Source organism: Centropristis striata, chromosome 18 (assembly GCF_030273125.1).
Source record: "Centropristis striata isolate RG_2023a ecotype Rhode Island chromosome 18, C.striata_1.0, whole genome shotgun sequence".
NCBI lineage: Eukaryota > Metazoa > Chordata > Actinopteri > Perciformes > Serranidae > Centropristis > Centropristis striata.
In genome coordinates, this window is record NC_081534.1 from 6,558,197 (window position 1) to 6,581,500 (window position 23,304).

Genomic DNA, 23,304 nt, shown 5'->3' on the forward strand with positions numbered 1-23,304 from the left:
AAATACTTTGTGAGGGCAGCTGCAGTAAGTACTAAAAGTTAAAGTATGCCATTTCAACCGCAGCTTTAGTCTCATGAATAAAGACCTGTAATAAAACCAATATGCATTTCAAAGTCGACAAATCAGTGAAAGGTATAATTTCTAATTCTAATTCTATTAATGGCTTCATTTCATGTAGGGCAGCCAGGTTGAGGTTCATGTTCTATTGTGGCACACAATACAAGATGAATATCATAGGTATACTTGTGCTTTTCTTGCTTTTCTTTTCTTTCAAATCAATACGTGCTCTGTGAGAACAGTCCCAGAACCTTAAAATTTAAAGTGCATAAGATTATCGAGTAGGTGTTTAGAATAATGGTCATATTTAATAATCAACTCTACAGCTTGGTGCTTTTCGTGGCCCTTTTACCCCCTGTGATGCATTGCTGATGTGTAATGATGTCTGATTACTGAATCAGGATGTGGGAGCTCTGTACTTGAGGTTTTCAAATCCAACTACCTCAGCTCCAGCATTAGAAAGACGTATGCCACATATCCATCTTCTGATGCAATGTATGCATTAAATAAAAAGGCATGTGTTTTTCAAACACATGTGGGGGTCGGGTGGGAGGTGGATGCTGCGTGACTTTTAACCACACTGTGAATAAAGGGGCATCCATAAACAAATCCAAGCATGTTGGGCAGTCTTGATATATAGTTTGGTTTGAGCTGTGTCTCAAACAAGAGTGAATCAATACCCAATCTGTTACAGTGACATTGCCTGATGTCATTAATGGACAGTGGGCATCCTAATTCATATAACAAATCACCTCCGAAAGACTCTCCATTGATCTTTAATTAGAAGCAGCTGTTAATCACCTTTATGACTCTCCTCAGTGGCACCATAATGGTTTCTGCAGTGAAGCCACAGCAGTCTGTTCCAGCTAAAGAACAGCAGCATCAGCAGGGTGTGTTTACCGTCTGTGTTTATGTACAGCACCACACGCTGTTAATGGATCCACTCAGAATATTTTGAATATTTTATAATTGTGATTTTTATTCAATTTATTCCTGAGAGAACAGGAGAATTACAAAGTCTTCATCTCCAACTCTGCCACTGAAACAACCTAAAATCCTCTTTTTTCTAATGGTCTTTTCAGGCATAGGGACAAACAATGACCCACAGGAGAGAAATGGCAATTACCTCCAGTAAGGTGCCCACTTCACACACCTGTCACAACACAGATGAACCCATCATAAAAGGCCGGTGGAGAGGGACAAAGACGAGGGAGTTCTCCCTCAGTGACCCTTCAGCTTTCATAGTCCCCCCTCTTTCTCAGCTCAACTATTAAGACATAAAGGGGTCAGTCCCCAGACAGCTCCATCCTTTATCCCTCACTCACACACTCATCTCTGACATGAACCGCATGTGTTCTCTTACTGGTAGCCACTGAGCATTGACATGAAGATTATAATCCTCGTTTTTATTCTGAGATAATGGCTGCTCAAGATTCTGAATTTTGTCAATTATTGTTTATTATATACATTTTGCAAGACCAAACAGATGAACATGTTAAAATTGAAAAATTGAATTCATAGATATAACTTATATAGCCCCTTATATATAACCTGTTTGCTTTTCCAAAGGACGTCATTACGTCACTGTATACGTCTCCGCTCTCCGCACATATAATAACAACAAAGGCGGACTACATCGTCTCTTTATGTGACAGTTTCAACACATTTGTGCTGCTCGTCTTGAATACTATGGACAGCAATGACGTTCTTATTAACATTGAACAAGAGATGTTGGTATAAGCCTTTGTTGTGAGCTAACGCTAGCCCGCAAACGCTAGCCCGCAAACCCTTGGCCACTAGCCCGTATCAATCACATTGCAAATCAAATTAAATGAATGAAACATGTTTTAGTTGGTCTTGTTGGTCAGATGATCCCGTCCCCAGCCCCTGACGTAAGAGGTTCGTGGTTCGAGACCAGCAAGGAGTTGGTGGCACTCAGGAACCAGTATTCCTGGCCGAGAGCCAGTTCTTTGGCAGTCAAAGCGCGGGGAACTGGTTGGAGATAGGCACCGGCTCCGAAATGGCCCTGGAACTGGCTTGGTCGAAAAGGGGTAACTGAAACTCTTACATAAGGACAATTATTTTTGTATGACATGTTTTCAGAAATTTTATGTTTGAATTTGCCAATGACGCATTACGAATGACTGCAGCAACGGAAATTACCTTTGTACATGGGGTGCAACATTGAGAAAAATAAGAGGAATGTGAACACTGACAAACCATGCTCAAACTTTGTCAACCTACCCAAGCTGATTTTGACCATAATATTCCACCTTAAAGCCTCCTAAATGAGCAGAAAATAGCCAAATCTGGCAGCATTTCCTCAACGTAAAATGTTATGCCCCAGATCCAAATTTTTTGCAGTGTGGCGTGTCAACCAATCAGAGGCCAAAAGAACAAATCTGACATATGATTTATGTGAAAGTAATAACTGAAATTAATACACACACATGACACAACATGAAGAAAAATGTTGTTTGAGGGGTGGAGCCTCAACGCCTTTAATGGATGACACACCACTGGCAAATAAACAGTGTTGTCACATTAACACCTTAGAGTGGAATTTGGATCTTTTCTTTTCACTCTACTCTGAATAAAGACATGTTGGAAGCAAAATAGCCAAAAATCTCAAAATTGACCAGTGCATGAAAAAACAGATTTTGCCTGTAGTGTCTTGATCAACCAATCAAATTTCATTATAACCATACACAATTTCACAGAAGTCATATAAACGTAAGATCAGTTTGAGACATATAATACACAGTGCAAATCATTTAATCGTTTGAGTGATTTGAAGCAGCGCTCCAAAACATATTGCATGAAGCGCAGCGAAAAAATGAATATACATATTGCCATATGTTGCAATTTGGCATCTGGCGTCCTCCTGTGCGAGTTGATGTGAAGGTGGGATCTGGTTTGACTTAACCATGTGGCACATACAGGCCTAAACAAACATGTATTTCAGATGTCTAGCTGTAAAAAGCAGATAAAAAGCAATGGCTATATGAGGAAATAATTTGCTCGTAAAATTCATAGATCTTCATACTTGAGTGTTATTCCTTCAAGTGTTTTATGGCTCCCTCTTAAGATAATGAAACAGAAATAAAATCCCATGGGGAAAAGATCTAAGTTTTATTTACAGTCGTTCACATCAGCGTGATTTCCTTTGATGAGATTTGGTCATTTATTGTCAAATTTAGCTATTTATCTGTCTAACCTCACACGCTCAATTTGAAGTGCACAAAGAACAGCAGATCCTTTATTCTCAGCAGAGATTCCTCACATTTGAATACCTTTGTGGTATGAAAACCATATCATTAAGTACACCGCAGAAATAGAGGAGGCATCAGATTCCATTACCATGTACAACTTTGGGTTTTTTTTTTCAGAATTCGCAGGATGTGTACAGACCAGTGTTAAAATCTACCCCCAGCCATTGCAAACGGCCCAATTGCCTTGTGATTAACGCACAATAAAAGAATGTGATGGCTTAAAGAAGCAGCAGGAAAAGCTGCCCAGTGAAAGATGGGTGTATGGCGCACTCTATAATTAAGCCAGTCTGCACTTGATGAAAGTAGATCACACTGGCGGGCCACGGCTTCACAGCCAGTTTGTTTTTACGACATAATTACAGTCCAAATCAAATGAGAAGATTTAATATTGCACCACGACGAGCATGTGCCCAATGCCAACAATGACACTGACCCCCCTGAGGCAGGGAGTGTGAGTGTGTGCGGGGGGCAGGTCGGGCGTCAGGAAGCCGACAGCAGAGAAGCCTCCCCACCGCGGGAGCTATCTACCTGTGTCTGGGCCTATCTGGGAGGTCTGACACCAATGGAATTATGCTGACAGTGGGACAGAGGAGGAAAGAGATTGTCTCTGAAATAAAAATAAAAGAAGGGAGGGTGGAGGGAGATATGAGGAGAGAAAGTTTACCTATGAAACAATCAAGTAGAAGCAGGCGAGGAAGAGAGAAAACAGAACAAAGAAGTGAGAAATGAAAATAGATACAAGTGAGGTTGTGACAGTCGGAGCAAGTGATGAAGAGACTGAAAGCAGAAGACTTAAATACGCAGACGGCGAGGGTGTGGCTGCAGCGCAAGGATAAATAAACGTTTTGCTTGACTGTGTCTCCATGGCGAGGTGACGGCCAGTGTTTGGGAGGGCTTGTGCAATCTCGACCCGCTGAGTTGTTTTAGTGATAAAGACAGGATCAGTTGAAGGAAAATCTGAGTTAACCCTCTGAAACCCAAGCACTTAGGTTATGTATTGATCTAGAATTTCTTTATCCTTTTGAAGCTGTTTTTAAGAAGTCTCTGATTGAGAAAATATTGATTTGATTGATTGATTGTGTGTTTATTTGTTTTCAATCCTTGAAGAACTTTTGTGACGCTCAGTAAGACGGTACATAATTGCAACATTAGGGCTTAGCGCCTACAAATACCACCACTTTGATTTGAACAAACTCCATAGATTAGGCACTGATGATTTATTACATTCAAAGTGTTCTTTGTATATATTTGAACCAAGCATACCAAAAGCAAATTAATAAAGTGTTCTATTGTTCTATTCTATTGATCTATAAGACAGTCTGTAAGTCTGTAGGGGGGGAAAAAGTGTAAAATAATGACTTTTTTTTTTTACATCAGTCTTCTAGAATTCCTTCATGTTTACAGGTTGAACTTTGCTTGATTTTTTATGTCTGAGAACTCTATACTTACTTGGTGGATCCCATCTAAAAAATCTAAGAAAGTTTTGCATATTTGCAACATTGAAATAATCCCTCTAATAATATTTATTGCTTTTATTAAAAGTATATTAAAGTTTTCTATCAATAAACATCTAAAAAATGCAGGGACAAAATAAAACAGGCCAAATGCTTACTTGGAAAAGTGTTGAAATTGGTCCAGCAGAGAGAGCTGGGTGGTCAGGGAATGTTGCAATGATAGACGAATATCTGGTGCAGAAAATCTTTGAGAAGGAGCTGGAAGCACAAAGAAATGCTGTTTGTGGCCTGTTTGTGGTGTTGGGCTGGGTGCCCATCACCACTGCTTGCGTGCTAGGTTGACCGGTAAAAGAACAGTGTGAGTTATCTTTTATTGGCTTCCAAAGTAATGTAGTTTTCCCGCCATATGTTTGAATCTGGGATTGTAGTGAAGTGCACTAACGTCTCCCCCTTCAGCAGAGGAAAATGAAAACGCCTTCCTAGTGACAAACTTTGCACAGTCAGTATTTTCAAGGACAAGCATTTTAAGGGGACATAGGCATAAGAAAAAAACATTTTCAGTGGAGGGGGACCTGAAGGAATTTTCTGAATATAAGGGAGGCAATTATAGCAACCATAAGTTGTCATTTCTGTTTTGAGATGAGTGCCGTCTTGATGCTTGACGACATGGTTACGCCGTAAACGACCAAAACCTCCCACCAAGTGGCTTTAGTGTTTTTCCTCCTTTTGAAAGAGTCTGCATTTCCTGTCCCTTAGTTACACGCTCAACATGACCACAAAGCCTTTGTTCCTTTGGGTCAGATTCTCCCAGAAGAGAGAATCTTCCCAAGCCACAGCTGTTGAGTGACCACGCTCGACCACACTGCTCTCTGTCTCCTGACCATCCTTTTAAATTACTCTCCCCGCTCTTCCTCCATCCATTCCCTCCCCCCGTGTTCCCAAGAGCAGGCAGCTGGGCCGGATTTACTCTGGTCGCTGTGTTGCAGGGCGAAGCCCAGTCTGCTTGCTGGGCGGGCAGCGCCGTTTGCCTGGGTACTGGTCAGGGCCGGTAGATTAGTAACTGGATATCTACAGAGAGGCCAGTGGGGCCTGAGCCCTGTGATCCAGTGGAAAGTCGGGTCTCTGCGGTGGCCTTGTGGTTCTATGTGGCCCAGGACGTGAACCGCAATCCCTGCTGACACCCTGTTCCCCGAGGACGTGGTTTTACTCCAAACCATGATTTCCCATGTCCCGCTCCGCGACTCTCTGTCTGTGACTACAGGGCCTCTGCCCAGTGCTTTTTGGTGAAGAGGATACGGCACCTCCTCACCACTGGCGCTCGAGGCCACTTTTCTCCCACGGAGCCGGGCACACAGGAGGGGGCCTTCTCCTAAACAAGCTTAAAAGAGAGCTTTTTAACCTCATGTCACATGTGAACTGCACAAGATGAGCTGGTGGCAGAGAAGTGGCCGGAATGGGTCTGTGAGCACACATTTGTGTGGCCTCTGATTATATAGAGAGTAGCCCTTTAAAAAAATAGACAGTTTAGAATGGGTGTAAGGTTTTGCCAAAATAAGTTTCATAATAAGATGCTTGAGGATGTTATATGATTTGCAATTTGTAAGACAAATACACAACTTTGTCACCATGTCAATTTGATAAGAAAAATATGTGGTGTCATACAAACTTCCTTTATGTATTTTAAGGACTGGTGAATTATTTTTTTCATTCACATTTTGGTCAAAGATCTTATGTTTTAGTGTCAAATTCTACTTTTCCACGCCGTTCTGAAATCTGTTTCCCACGTGACCTGACGTAGATTTCTGCGTGATGACGTTGCTACATACATATCATTATCCATAGCCAGTATGTATAACCAACGGCGGGCAGTAATATTATGTTCGTTGTTAGGAGAAGCAACGTACCAGCACTGAAGCTAAGCAATGTGCTGCTGTGGATGACATGTTAGTTCAGAACTGTGGCCAAAAAATCTCTAAGATTGAGGTAGCAGTGGACCAACAACTCCTGTATTCTGCAAGGTAAAATTACTGTATTTGTCAGAGGAGTCTGGTGGCTTTGAAGAAAGTGGAAGGGAGAGCTTTCTTCAAAGCCACCAGACTCCATTGAGAAAAACAGAGTTGCTAATGTTACATTACCGCCACTTCACTGGGTTAGTTTGTTTATGTTATTATGTGACTTTCAGATTCGAACAAACAGCGTCCATAGCAGTATATCCTGAGGTTTTCCAAATTTAGCACAGCTAACATCAATTTAGCGACTGCTAGTGTTCACAGCTTACACAAGTGTGGTAACCTACGCTTCAGCTTTTTGCTAAGTGACTGATTCTATTTCTAAACCTGGAAAAGAACACCAATTGACTCAGTCTTTAAACAGATATATGAAAAGAGAAAGACATTATGAGCTTAAATACATTTTTAAACTTTTTAGCGATTAAAACCATCTGCAGTCACTAACCGTTTGCAGAAAATCATGCTATTGCAATTGTAATGTCAATAGTTATGCCAATGCTAGGATAAGAGCTGTGGGAACGTGACATCTTCTCAACATGCACATTTCTGCTGACCAGAAGACCAGAATTGTCAACATGGCACCCAGATGTCAGCCTTCAGGCACAAACACACACACACACACACACACACACACACACAGTGAGGAAAAGTCACAATGAGATCCCTCCTGCAAACACCAAACCCTCCATGTAAGCAATTTGTAACTGATTATTTTCAGGATATCTTGACGTAATAATTACATTTTTACATTTTACCATGCATAATGTTGTGACACTTCAGTGGTAGTTGTGTGTGGCAAAGCTGGCAACCATCGAGAATTCCTCCTGATGTGACTTTCTCACACAAGCCCGCCCAAGCCTTCGTTCCTTTCTACACTCCTCTATCTCCACTCTATTGTGTCTCTGCTCCTGCTTTCTCTTTGAGCTAGCGTGCACACACACACAATCACACAGTGTGTATGCACCGTTTCTGTTATGCTATCCAATGGCCTGGAGGCTCAAGCGAGGACAGGCTTGACTGCAGTTGGCCTGATATCAAGAAATACCTGATGGGTCCCCACACTCATGCCAGGACTCATTTATGAAGCATGAGGCTGTCAACAACTACCTTCAGAAATAAAAGCTGTGAGTCACACTCTCATTTTGATTGTTTCCAAAGAACAAGGGAGTTGTACTAGTAGCCATCTCTAAAGTAGCAGCGAAGAAAGAGCTTTTTTTAAAAAAAAAAAAAATCAATGCACTGGTATAGTAGCACAATGTGAAATATTATTTGTCAGATTCTGATCAAGATACATTACGTTTCATCTGTCTGTGTCTTGTCTTGCCCCAAGAACATTTACTGCAAGCTAGCAAGATTCCTCACTGAGAACATGATAGGTATTTCTTGAATTTCAACCGTAAAAACATAAACTCAGAGACCTTTAGACACCACCCTCCAACTTCCAATGCTGTTTGCATTCCCTCTAATGAATGCAAAATATAGACTATAGAGAGGACAAACTGCTTGACATAAACAATCTAATTTTCAAAGTCCTTAACACAAATATAACACAACATGAAGCAACAGAAATAGACTCACACATACAAAGACAAAAGTTTTTTCGTAGCCCCCCCTCCCCCCACATCCAATAACTCCCCTATAAATAATGTTAATATACATATGTACACATACTCATACAAAGCTACACTCTTGCACACACCTACACATTAGACACAAATTATTTCCATGTCTCAAATATAATTAAAAGAAAAAGCAGGTTGTTTGAAGATGAATAAAAAGAGATTGCTTAGAAATGAAAGGAGGGATGAGATCAAGACTAAATACCCAGCTGTTTCATTCACACATAATGGACATGGATAATGGGGAATGAATAAAATATTTAAAAAAAAACGTCTTCTATGTCTTTACACACTGCCCGACGGCACCTGGACCCCATGTCCCTCACTTGTGTTGTATAAGCTCTCACATGTAAGTCACTTTGGATAAAGGTGTCTGCTGAATGGAATTGTTGCATTGTAACATCTAATGGAACTGGTCAGGTTGTTTCAATCTGTTGAAGCTTCATATTTAAAGCGTTTTATTTTTGGAGAAATTCTCAGAATAAAGAAGTGTACTCAGTATGCTTTATGCTATATTTTTACCAAATAAAAAGTGAATTTTCACCTTACGTTACTATTGCAATGAGGCGTGCCAGTGTAGACACCTACATTTCTTTCGGACATTTCTTCCCATCATTAACCATGGCCGAAATGAGCACTATTGCTGTAAAACCAAATGCCATAGTGTTTCTGTTCATAACATCAATTGTTTAAAACATGTATTTGCATTGCGGCATTTGCGTCACCTGGTAAAATTTGCATCTATTTGCATCTATGCATTGACTTGCATGTTACTGCGCCGCTTGAAAAAAATTTGCTTGACCTTTGGAATGAACACACCATTAATCTGTACAGTGACCTATATGGGATTGGAAATTGTTTCATGAAAGGAAGATTGTTAAATAAAATTAATAAAAAAGCTATTTGTGAAGTGAAAATGTCTTCCAGATTTAGGTGTTAGCCAAGTTAGCTACTCATACAGAAATATGTTTTACTACACTGGACTCATGTTATCTGGCTTATGGACATCTTACTGTTAATAAATGTGACTTTATAGCTGCCACAATGTGTTTCCATCATTGGCTAAAAAAAGTTGTCTTAGTTTGTTAACACAAGATAGCATCAGTGTGTCATCATGTACAGCGTTATGATTCTTTCAGAGCAAAGTCAGGATGCAGGACAAATTGTTTCCTATTGTTGTGAATGTGTTGATCACTGTCTGGCAGTGACTTTTAATGTCCAGTGCCAATAGTTTTTAGGAAACATTTTATTGATGGATGTAGGGTGGAGCTATGAAGTTTTGCTGACAGTTTGATGATTTTGCAATGGAGTTTTATTTGAGTTTCAGCCACAAGCAATTTTCAATACTTTTGGCTGGTTGAAAATGTGTTATAAATTGGTAAAACACACAGACAGACATATACGGTAACAAATAACATTGATTTATTTAAAAATAGTGTAAAAGTGACCAAATATTGAGATATAAGGTTTCTGTCCGAAGGTTATTATATGTTCAAAGATTACTCTAGAGTCGAGAGACGTTTAACAGCATAAGTAGTAGACATTATCAATGGTCACATACTGGAAGGCTTCTTTATCCTTCCTCATGTACTGAATTTATGGTCTATGTTAAAGATGTATTTCTGTTCATGGTTTCTAAATCTCAAAATTCCACAATTTATTAAATAAATAACAGAGCAAATATATTAGATTCTGTTTGGTTTGTGAATAGTTTTATAGTGAATGTTCGCCCATAAAGCTGGAATAAAATATTTTTTTATCTCTTTCCATGAAATGATTGTGACAATGTGATTTATTATTGACAGATAACGTGTATATCTTCTCAAAACTGTATTAATCATCTCTTCAAAACATGAAACCACAATTAACAGAGGACTGTGTCTGAAAACAAAATTGTTCCAACTTTATGGAAGTGTAGTTGGCAGTAAAACAAGGTTCGCACCTAAAAACAACATCAGACTCGGAGTCAGACGATGTCACCTTGTTGACAGTGTGTAAATGTATGATTCATTTGCCAAAGTAGTGCTGTTATTTTGGCTCAGCGCCGTTCAGAAGTTAATAAAACATTTTTCTTTCTCTGAACAGATGAGGTATTGTATTAGTCACAGTGGTATTGTAACAATAAAGTTTTGTGTTTTAGATATACATAAAAACTATAGTGTACCTATAGATGTTCCAGTATGTGTTATTAATCCAGTTGGTAGAATAAAAGGAAGCTGAAATAATCAGAATGAAAAGTTGCTTCAATCATAGAGCAATTGCAACATTTATTGAAGTGTTGGCTTTCTTGTATTGATTTTTCAACACATTACAAAAATACATATATGTTCAAAACAGCAGATGTGTACTGTTCTGAAATCACTTTTTTCACAATGATGCACTCCCCCCAAAAAGAACAAGGAAACTATTTTGTACAAAGAGTGTAAGTGAAAGTTGTGAAAAGTGGAATATGAAAAATGTTTTTAAAATTACAGTTGTAAGTGCCGTCACAAGACCTTCAACCAACCATGAGGAAAAAACAAAACATAATGTTTATGAATGTCTCATAAAATTGATTTGGAAAAGGATTCCCGCATTCCCCTGCCGAAGATTCTTCCTTTAGGATCATCTCAGTATTTATTTTTTTTAATCATTTTGTTTTACATCCATGGAGGATAGCTTCACCAAACCAACAACAGGAAAGTCATTCAAAAAAAAAAAAAACTTAAATAAAATAAAAAAAATAAAAAATAAAAAAAACATTGAAGAGACCGAAAGTCAATAATGGCACCACTCTTGTTAGAAAAAAATAATAATCTGGCATGATTCTGCAATATTACATTTCAAAAAAATGTCTTCCCATACAGTGAACAAGTAATCATACAGAAACATATTCATGAAGATAAAATCCCTCCACCAGGATAATCATACAAAACTGCTATGGCATCCAAAAACATTTGAAAGAACATTGGAGAAAACAATACTTTATTATCATTTTAAACACTTACACAGAGTATTTCATTAATGGCATACTTCAACACTGTAAACATATTGTAAGACTGAATGTCCATATGAGATTTGGATATCTGTCAGGGTTCCACTGTCCATCATTTGGATGTGATTTATATTTCATAGTTGTATGCCTCATTTTGGCCTAAACTGAACTGGAATAAACACACTGTGCGTATACAACAGGATCTAGATTTTTTTTGCTCTCATGCATCAACATGTGTAAATCGGCTCTTCAGGCGGTCTCGTGTTAATTCGCTAAAAATATTCTGAAGTAGCTTAAGGAGAGCTGCTGTGGCCTCAACATCATTTCCTTTCTAAAAAGTCACAAAAAGAGCAATTTGCATTCAAGAATAATCCCTTTTTCTATTCAAACAAAATGGTGCAGATAAAACCTGACAATAGGCCAAAATGCAGGTCAAACTTTCAAGTGAGGATGATTGAGAATTTCAAAATGAAAGATGTAGTCTCAATCTCCTTTCATGTGGTTTTGCCGTCTCCCTCCCTCTCACGCTCGCTCTGTCTCACTCTGATGGTCCATTATAAGATGTGGCCAGTAGATGTGCATTTGGGTATAAAAAAAAAAACACACACACTTTTCATATGCTTCCAATTTCATTTGAATGACTCTTCTCTCTGGTCAAGGTCTTGCTCTCTCTCCCTCCATTTCTTTCTCACACTTCTTCATTTCCAATCTTTCATTTTTTCTATAAGAATAGCCCCTACTCAAGGTCGCCCGGCCATCCCCTGTTGCAGCTGTGCTCAAAATTATCATAACTCATATTTTTTTTTTGCTCTCTACCAGATTCATTTCAGGATGAACGATGCAGAAAATAAAAAAGCGTAATCCCCAAAAGTCACGAACATGCACACTGTCTCAAAATCTGTTACTGGGAGTTAAACCCATATCACTTTGTGAGGCGAATGAACAGGCTTCCTTTTAAAAGCCGCTCTAATGCATGAATCTGAGCTAGTGAACTGTGAAAAGACTCCGTCGGAGAGAGGCTTAGAGCACGCTGCAGAGAGAAGAACACACACGCTAACATATATTGGTATGAATTTCATTTGGAACCGTTTTGTGGATCCTAAGGGGCGCACGGGGAGTCGACCGGGGTCAGAGAGAGATGCCACGGCAGGCACGAGAGGGAGATGGAGAATGATTTTGTTACAATTGTTGAAGTAGCTTTAGTTTAACAAATTTCATTTGAGTACATGGGGTGGGGGAGTGGGGGAGATAAGTGGGTCTGATAAAGCAATAATGAATGGTAGTTACACTTAGCATATACTGTGGATGATGCAAGCAGCTGGTCTTCTGATTGTTTAGTTTTAGGCCATCTTTCACGTACAGTCGGGGCTACTTTAACATATAAAAAAAAGAATATATTTACAAACCAAAAACAGGACTGTTCTCCTTCTCACATTAATCACAAGTAGTCTTAACTTATTTAACATATTAAATATGGTATTTTTAATCCTACATTGGGAATGTACTGAGCATCAGTTAAGGGTACTCCATTAAGTGCAACCTTTATTTATGTCCTGACTGACACAAGGACAGCAATACAGTAACTGCATTTTGCATTTTGCACGTGCCAATATTTAAAATTCCCTGAATAAATTTTAAGTCAGGTCTTTAAGATAATGTTGGATTTTTAAAACCCAGCTTGATGTTTTATTGTCAGGCTGACATTCAGTGCTATTGGCCTGTATGAGGGAGTGGATTGTAGTCCGCTGCTGCAGTTAATATAGAAAACAATTATTTAAATTTTAAAAAGCTAACTGCTTTGCACAATTTTACTCACACATGATAATAAGCTTCCTTAAAGGAAAGAAAAAAATTGTATTAAGGGTGACTTCTTTCCAGTTATCGCATTTTAGAAAAAAAAATGTTTTAGCACATTTCAAAACTAACTCCATATGAAATCCCACAAAGATGTACCTGCACATGCCAAATATCATTACAAAAATCCAATAAATACAGAAATTATTGCACAGTAGAAAGGCTCCATGGATTCCTAACTGATAAAATCCTCAGACGGTTTGCCAAGAAACACCAAGTTGTGCATTCCAGACAAGTTCTCATTAAAGTTTCCCTTTGTTTATATTCTCAGGTGGCAGTTTCTGTGACAAGAAAAAAAGATGAACATCAATCAGTCTCGATTTTTTTTAAGAGAGAGAGATAATCCAGCCAAGCCCCATAGCTGAAGAAGTGGTTATACACTGTTTGAAACAATGTGCTAAATTTGTACCTTTCGGGGTACAGCAGCCTGTCACTGGTGCTGTACCCACTAAGGGAACTTTCACCGTGTGTACCTTTTTGGCCCTCAAAAAAGTACACACAGTTAGCTGAGGTCTAATAATTAGCCCTTGGGGATACATTATTGTAGACTGTACCTGGGGGGACAGGAATGGTCTCCTCTTGCACCCTTAATTCTGACAGGGCTAACTATTTGACCTCAAGGTATGTACCTTTTTGGGTGTCAAAAAGGTACATTTACGTTCCCAATTCAATATCAAGGGTACAACAGCTGTACGTTAGAGGGTACTGCCCCAGTGACAAGCCGTTGTACCCTTAAAGGTACATAGTCAGCACGTTGTTTCTGACAATGTAGAAATTGTGTGTGTGATGTGTGTGTCTGCTTTTGTGTGTGTTTGTTTGTGTACACTGTAGGCTGTAATGGTTGCTGGCTTAACCTCTGTCCGCCTGCTCCAGTTTGACCTCGCTGGCCATCAAATGTTCGCCATGCCATTTCTTCATGTGTTTCTCCAGCGTGCTGTAGACGCTGAAGGGCATGTGGCAGATGTCGCAGCGGTACACCTCCTTCCCAAATTGCCCGTGGGTCTTCATGTGGCGCGTCAGCTTGGAGCTTTGGGCGCAGGCGTAGCTGCACAGGTCACACTTGTAGGGCCGTTCCCCTGTGTGGCTGCGTCGGTGCACCGTCAGGTTGCTGCAGTTCTTGAACACCTTCCCGCAGTACTCGCAGGTATCATTCCTCCTCTCCTTGGAGCTTGGGGGCCTGCCGGGTCCAGGCCCCCGAAGAAGATGAGGAGTGCTACTGCCGCTGCGGCCCGAGGCGCTTCCTCCTTCCATCAGTTCCCCAGGCGGGGTTGAGAAGCGGAGGCTTCCCGTCTCTGAGGAGGAGTGCTCGGAGGAGGTGGCAAACGGCGACTGGCGGGAATCTGTGAATCCCAAGAAGGGTTCTCTGATGAAGTGGCGTGAAGCGGCATAGCCAGCAAGGAGCTGAGAGTAGACGTTCTCAGGAGAGATGAGGGGTAAGGTTGGGGGAAGCTCCAGCTGTTCCTTCTCTATCTTGATCCTCTTGTTGTTGGAGGGGTTGGGGCTGGTGATTGGGGTGGGCCGACGCTGGAACAGCCCAGGAAAGGAGTCCGCTTCAGAAACACTGATCCTGCCGTTCATCATAGGCCTCTGGTTCACCTGCTCGTTTCGCTCTCTGTCCTGCTCCCTCTCATTCTCTCTTTCTTCACCCCTTTCTCCACCATCTCCATTAGGCTGTCTCTCCAGGCCTCTCTTGTTAGGGTTAAGTCTAAGGTGATTGTCCAGATGGTTGTACGGGTGCATGATGCCCACCCCGCCACTGTCACTTACTCTATCCCCACTCAGGGGTTTGTCCTCGGGACTCTGTCTTGGCCCATTCTCCCTATTCTGGTTGAACTCCTGAGAGTCCTCACTTAAGTTGGAATCTGGCCGACTTCCATTCCTCAGCTCTTCCTCCTCTTCCTCTTCCTCCTCTTCTTCCTCCTCCTCTTCTTCCTCCTCCTCCTCATGGTCCATCCCCATCCCTCTTGAATTGCCCTCCCTACTCTTTTCCTCACCGTCCCCTCCATCTTCTCTATTTCCTTGTTCAGGGGAACCACTCATGGACCCAGACTTGTTGTGCATATGTGTCTTCATGTGCCTCTTAAGCTTGCTGGCCTGGGAACAGGCATGATCACATAGATGGCACTTGTACGGCCTCTCTCCTGTGTGACTGCGTCTGTGCACAATCAGGTTGCTCTGGAACTTGAAGATCTTGCCACAGAATTCACAGGATTTGGATTTCCCCGGGGTCTGGTTCTGACTCTGGGAGTCAGGAGGGCTGGAAGAACCGTGTCCTCCTTGAGAAGTGGGTGGCTGGGGGGCATAGGTAAGAAATGCTGGGGGCTTGGCGCCAGGCTGGAAAAGCGTGGGACTCAGCAGGCGGTGCATGGGTGGCACACGGTTGGGTGAGAGAGGAGGTGTGGGGCCCCCGTTATTGGTCGTGTTGCCGGCCAGTTCTCGCAGACGTCTGGAGAAGTCCATGGAAGGCGGCTCCATGGGGGTCATCCGCATCACCCTCTCAAAGGCACTGGGGTGCTGGGACAGCAGCCCCATCTCCTCTGGGCCCAGCCGCTCTAGCGGGGGTCTAGGCGGCGGGGGAGGGCTGACAAAGGGTGGCGTTGCAGGCAGCCGGGTCTCCATGTACCCAGGGGGAGGGGGGTGTTCCCTGAGCAGGGGTGCAGCCATGCGGAGGAGGTGGAATGGGTTGTTGGCGTCACCAAGGAAAGTGGGGAGAGGGGAGCGGGGCAGGGCATCAGCACCAGGGGGTGGAGGCAGAGCCATGCGGGGAGTGAGGGAGCAGTTGACTGGATGGTGGTCCAGGTAGATGCGGATGCCATGAGTGTGCTGGGCATGCTGGAGCAGGAACCAGGCGCTGGTGAAGGTCTGCTTACAGGTAGTGCAGATGTAGCTGGATGGCTCATCCTTATCTGTGATTCAAGAGAAAGGAGACCACCATCAATATTGTACAATCCAAATCAAATATTTTTAAAAAAACATTCAAAATAGCATAATTCTTTACAATGATTTCATGTTCTTTAAAGGGAAAGTTTACACCAAAATCAAAAATACACATTTTCCGCTTGCCTGTAGTGTTATTCATCAATCTAGATTGTTTTGGTCTTGAATATTATTGGTGTATTGGTACATCAGCAGTATATTTAAAATAACAGCCAGGGCTGGATCCAGGATTTTTTTTTAATAAGGTGGCTCAGGGGGGACTGAGAACCAGTCAAACCATGGGAAATCAAAAAACGTCTTTAAAAAGACACTGGGCACAGTTCAGGCTCTTGCGTCCTAATACAGATGGTATTACATGAAAACTGACACTACACAAGACCTGGAATCACCCTTTGTACCCTTGCCCTTTGGTTTTGCCCTTTGAGATATGTTCCTGTCAACAGCAATGTCTCTTGCAGTTTCATGTTGGAACAACCCTAATTCCAAAAAAGTTGGTACACTGTGTAAAACGTAAATAACAACAAAATAAATCAAAAGTGTCTATTTACAAAAACAAGTGCCAATCTAGTTCCATTATATTTGAGAGAAGGCACACATCACTGTGGCTGATAGCTCCAACACCTGGCAACTCAAACCAAAAAAAATCTACAATTATGACTATAACGACAGGTGAGAGAAAAATCTGAACCATCTCTTTAACAACTTGTATGAACATGTGTGAAGTTTAGAAAAATGAATTGTGCTTCAATGTGCAGTTTTATTAACTCTCTGTTTTTGTCTATGTGTGAGGGTCTTGCGTGCTTTGTCTGTGTGTGTATGAAATTTTGTGTGTGTCTAGAGGCTAATGCAGATGGCAGGTACTGCCCTAAGGCCACGACACATTATGCTAATTCTAATGTCAGCTAGGCTTTAATATACAGATCCATCTCGTCTACTCTGTCATTTCCATATGGAGACAGGGGAGGCAGCGATGGAAAAAAACACACACCAATGGGGGGAAAAAAGGAAATATGGGAGAGGGGGTGGGAGGGATGGGGGGATGTGGCATTAGAAAGAAAGAGAGACATACAAAAAGGAAAGGTGATGGAGACGATGTGTAAACAGTAAAGTCCCCTCCGGTCTTAACACAGCATCCACATGAAAAACAGCTCAACGTCACTGGTGTAATAACAACTACAGTAAAGTGATTTTTATGTGACTGTACACACATGCACACACACAAAAACTCTGTCACTCATTGACAAATTGCCCCTTTAAATGGCATGACTTAATAATGCCAAATGAATCTATCAGTCACTGTGGCACGGCCGTGTCAGCCCGCTTATGAGTCATAAAAAGATCCTCGGCTGGGATTCATCTAATTCAACACAGGCTAGCATTGAACACAGTCTTGTGTTTGCTTGCGAGGCATCTGCATCTACTTTATCATCAGCGGCTACCGCAAGAGGAGTCGGGTTGGTACGGTGGTCCCAAAGCTTGGAGCCCGGAGGGGGTAAACAAAGACGGAGAAGTTACTTTTGCCCAGAGTCTTATGTGATCAAGAAAAGAGCTCTTACAGTAAGATGGCTGCCTCAGAGCCACCCATTGTAATGCAATGTAAAACACACGCAGATACATGTGCAGCAATATTCTCTTTTCACTTTCTTTCCCTGGCTCCAGCCTCTCTCACAGCACACACACTTGTACCGTGCAGAGCAGATGAGCGAAAGCTGATGTTGGATCAGTGTCTAGTACAGGAAGCTGATTTGGCGGTGTGATTGGTTCGGCTTTCCCCAGGGGAGACGGGGTCAGAAAAAGTTAATGAGGGGCTCATTTACTGATTCTGTCTGTTTTTCTGTGCTATTAGCGGGGCTCTGGTGTAGCCGTCACTCTGCTGTTTGTGTGGGGTGGCACATGACCTGACTCCTGCGACTAATGTGTGTGTAGGAGCGTGCGTACGTGTGGACATGTATGTGGATGTTTTTTTTAATGCTTGTATATCTGTGCATGTGTGTGTGTGTGTGTGTGTGTGTGTGGGGCGAGTGGCGGGCTGCCTGCCCGTGTTTAGTTTGGCGAGGCTTCACACGGCCGCTTGGCAGCGGAGAGCTGGACAGCTTAACAGCTTGGACGGGGAGAAGAGAGTGAAAGAGGGAAGGGAAGAGGAGGAGGAGAGGGGGTAAGAAGAGAGGTGGAGGGACTTTAAGGGCCAGACGTGCTTGGGCACACACACACGCACATAAATGACACACACATAGAGGGTATTTACATGCCCCCAGGGACTGAGAGGAGTCTATAGACTTGGGAGCTGTGTAATCTCATCAACACATGAGGATCAATAAGAAATGAAGATGTTAGATTGGAAGAGGGATTGATGATCTCTCTCAATTTATCAAATTGTGTTTTTCTTCTTCTTCTTATCTGTATTTGGGTCTGCACACATGGCTCATCAATACCAGCTACCCAATCATATACCACCGCCCCCGCCACCTTCCACCCCACCACCACTACAGCAGCAACACATTTGCATCTTGTCATATCTTACACAGCCGTGCCATATGCTGTTAAAGGAAGCGTGGCAGCTAATAGAGTGGCAGCTGATGGCTGCTGCCTAATGACGGCCAAAGACAAATTTCATCAACTTCCCAAACAAGCAAGCAAGCGGGGGGAGGGGAGGAAAACAGAGAGAGGAAAAGAAAAGAGACTAGAGTAGATAGATAGATAGATAGATAGATAGATAGATAGATAGATAGATAGATAGATAGATAGATAGATAGATAGATAGATAGATAGATAGATAGATTTGTAAGAAACTCAATAGGAAATTACTGTACTACTGACTTCATTTACTTATTCATTAACAGTAACATTTAGTATTCCGAAAAATAATTTGCCAACGTTAGCTAGTTAACATTAGCTTACATTTTAGCACAGTTCGGCTAACGTTATCGTTGTGCCAAATCTCATGAGAACTGACAGTAACCCGGTTCCAAAAAAGTTGTGACATTGTCTAAAAAAATAAATAAAACAGAATGTGATTATTTGCTTATACTTTTTGACATTTATTCAATTTGAACCTGTAAGAAGACAATTTATTTAATAGATAGATAGATAGATAGATAGATAGATAGATAGATAGATAGCCACAGACATCCTCATTTAATCTTTTCCTCTGTCGCACACACACACTTACACACACGCTGAGCGAGTGTGAATGTTGTCGCTGCTCAGTGCTCCAGCCAATAAAAGCGTTCATTAGAGAATCACGGTGGGCCGTGTCATGCTTCAGTTTGTGGTAATTACAGTCGTCTGCCTGACACGCAGGCAGGGACCCCTCCACTGCTGACCGCCAAGGTCAACTACCAGTTAGAATAGTTACATTCTCCTCTCCACGCAGTCACTGATGCTGGACCTAATCGGCCAATTTACTCTGGCATGCCATATGCACACACACACACACACACACACACACACACACACTGTTCGGTGAATGGGGCTGAGATGAAAGGTTAAATGAAATGGAGTCACAGCAGGAATCAGTAATATGGTGCTACATTATGAACTGAATTTCACCACTGTTGGTCATTTCGCTGGCAGTACAACTGCTTGTAAATGCTATAGTGTGATGACATTCCCTTGAAATAGTCTGAATCTTTAACTTTGCGGTAATATTTCTGCCCAGGTGTCCAGCCAGTCAGACTTTCCTATGAAAGAGACGAACACAATACAGACCAGCTTAGGAGGGCAGCTCTTTGTCCTGTGCAACAAAACAAGGGCTAAGGGCCAGGAGGCCTGGAGGAAGTTATTAAAACATTGGCACATGCGTGGAGCTGAGGTGGGCCAGTAATAATGCTCTCCCTCTCTCCTGGGTTGGATTTTTTTACTAAACCACCGGGCCAATTAACCCAGTCTTCAGGGACTAAGATCTGAGCTTTACATCAGATTTTATTCTTTCCAGATTGCCTTTTATAGCCATTATTTTGCCTTAAAAAGTACAAACAAAATGCCAGTGAATGAAGGGGAGCCACGGTATTGACTGTTTGCATATGGCCGGTGGAGAAAAGTTGGTGTGAGCTTGGCAGGGTTGGAGTAGACACCAGGCGTATGGTGCAGACATGTGGATTTGTGTTTAATTTAGGAATTCACATATGCCCATATGTCCCTCCAGCCTGAGTTTGATTTATATTTTCGAAGCATGAGCTCCCTCCATTTACATTACACTTACATTTTGGGGCCTTTATCAGATGCTGTAATCCAGAGGGACTTATAATAAGACCGCGGAAAAATAACAAAAAAATTCCCCACAGCCTTCGACACGACGGGAGGCGAAACTGGAGCTTCTCAGCTGACAGTGAACAGTGAGTGGATGGTAATGAATGCTCACTGATGCCAAATTAACTCTCATAAAGCTTAGGGAAAAAAAATCATAATTGAAAATAAGTAGCATTTGAACGCTAGCCCACCAACTTGTCTGCATTCATTTGGCATCGACAGCTCTACAGAAACATGACATCCAGGGGGCAAAGTTTGGACTGTGAAGAATAATGTTGCTCTACTAGAAATAGAAGAGTGTGCAGTTTGCGGTTGTTAACAAGGAGGTGATTGAGGAAGCAGAGGATGTCACATGCGTGTGCGCACTGCAGCATTCCTGGGGTTCAGGTTCGCCGTACTGCTCCAACATTCCATCAAGGGCGACAGAACGCCACAGCGACAGATTTGCATACAGAACAAAGCCGCCCGCAGGCTAGGCCACTGGGACACAGACCTGCCCCTGCAGCCCCTCCCACACACCCTCACAGCGTACACATGTGCACGCGCAGGCACAAGCCCCGGGAGTGTGTGCACCTGTCAGGGGTTAGCTGACACCTCTGCTGCTGGCAAAGCAGCTCCTCATTAGCATGGCTGTGATCTAGGGGTCCCCAGGGGTCCCAGCCTCCTCACCTCGCACCCCCTCCCTCCTTTACACCTCTGCTCCTCTTCACATCACCCATCCGTCCCTCCTGCTCCTCCTCCTCCTTCTTCGCCGCTCCCCTCTGCTCTGATGGCTTGTTTGTCATGAAGAGGGCTAATCAGGAGGCCATGCAGATTAACCTTGTATGCCTGTGTGTGTGTGTGTGTGTGTGTGTGTGTGTGTGTGCGTGTGCGCGTGTTTCACTAAGCCCGGTCGGTAAACTACGGCCTCGGTGAGCAGACTGTCACACATAAAAGAAATAGAGAGAGATGGAGAGACAGAAAGAGGGAAAGAGACTGTGGAGGGTGGCAGTAGCAGGCAGGGGGTAAGGCTCTCACACAGTGTGACTGGCTCCATGCTAACTCAAACCAGCTTCGGCCTGCTAACTATATACATCTGTGTGTGTGTGTGTGTGTGTGTGTGTGTGTGTGTGTGTGTGTGTGTCTGCAGCCAATATGACCAGCTGAAATGCCTGAGAAATGATTTAAAGAAACAGTGCTCCTTAATGTGTTTGCTGGAAAAAATATTTTCCACTTGGTAACTATCTCATTCTCTCCCTGCCTGTCTTTTCTCTCACGTACACCTGTACAAGGTATCTGGGTACTCCACCCTGACCCTCATGCCTCCTGGGATGCGGGTCAAATGAACAATAAAAGGGATCAGGTATCTCCGACAGCTTGATCACAGGCACACACACACACATTGAGCGAGTCCAGCTGTACAACAATGCATGAGTGGAAGAGGCTCTCATGTAGCACGACCGAAGGGAGCAGCGTTACCGCCATGAGGCAAGCTATCCCAGCTAGGGCACAGGGGACGCGCTGTGAAAAATAACTGGAAAGACCTCTCTGTCAGTAAAGAGCTATGACTTTTGGCTCGGCTTCTAGGACAAAAAAGGGAGGGAGAGAGAGGGAGCGATAAATGGACAAAAAAATAGAGAAAGAGAGAGAGAGAAAAGAAAAAGGGAGCTCTCCATAAAGTGCATTAGCTAAGCTCTCTGTGGCATTTCTCTAAGCCTGACTCATCGGCATCAGCTCCTAACTGGTCCCAGTGCCTGTGTGTGTGTGTGTGTGTGTGTGTGTGTGTGTGTGATTTGGGGGTATGTGCACACACTTTTGTGGGGTCTGCTGTCTGTCATGTGACGCTGACAAATGGATGACACTCAATCGTGCTTGTGGTTGCGAGAAGATGTAAGAGTGAGGAGCGAGATGGAGGAGAGGATGAAAGAGGGGGAAAAGAGGGAGGGTGGTGGGAGGAAAAGAAAAAGAAGAAAAAGATAATGGCAGGCAGTATGGGAAACAGAGGAAGAATTGCACTTTGTTTTACTTTATCACCTGCATTTCCATTTTCAATAGAATTAAAACCATTTTAACATCTCAACTTATCAATATTATCATGACACAGCAGCAGGGAAAACAGTTACAAAAAGGAACCTTTGGCGATATCACTAGGTAGAAGTGTAAGGATGCAAGCATGACGAAGGATAAATCTACTATTAATAATAAAACCGTGCTAAAAAAAATACACCATCTATCATTGAATGAAACTGTACAGATTTTCCATTTTCCGACAGTCCCTGGAGGGATCATGCTTTCATCAGTAAAAATAACCAAATCCTAGCGATTTCATCAAAATCACATTATTCTACATGTCTCATTTAAACTTTTGCCAAAAATAAATTGTTTGCACTAACAAGATACTGAAAATAACATTTCATTCTGCACCCCTTAGTGTAAATGTGAAGCCATGATTGACTACACTGAGATCAATAGATACAAAAACCTTGTTTTTCTTTTCTTTATCATTTATGGCATTGTAACCATAATACTGCACAAAATACTTTCAAGTTCTTCCCACTTCTAGCCAAGGTTGTGCTGTTTTCATAGAGGTGAATGACTTATATATTGCAGTGAAAAAGGAGAACAGTGAATAAAACGTTGCAGGAGCGCTAAAAAAAAAAAATCCATTAAACTGCTTGGGGTTTAAGGAGTTAATAGACAATAAACACAAGGTGAAATATTTTTAGAGAAAGGTCCCTGCTGATGCTACAGACGAGCACAAAGACAAAATGTTTGGATAGGTGATGGCATCAAAAGACAAAAACTCAAGCTGCTTTGACAATGAAATGGAGACTGACTTTGTGGACTCACACAATGTTTGTTCGAGGTTTTACATCCAAATGAGCTCCAGTCATACCCCTC

At 42.3% G+C, this 23,304-nt stretch overlaps 1 protein-coding gene across 1 annotated transcript in view; it reads right to left on the bottom strand.

The window, feature by feature from the left end:
* Window positions 1-13,850: 13,850 nt before the first annotated feature.
* bcl11bb (BCL11 transcription factor B b) overlaps window positions 13,851-23,304 on the bottom strand; it is a 30,832-nt gene continuing 21,378 nt past the window's right edge. Inside the window, exon 3 of the mRNA XM_059356360.1 lies at window positions 13,851-16,145. Within this exon, the coding sequence (XP_059212343.1) occupies window positions 14,089-16,145 (2,057 nt within the window). The 3' untranslated portion in view covers window positions 13,851-14,088. The remainder of the gene's footprint in view (window positions 16,146-23,304) is intronic.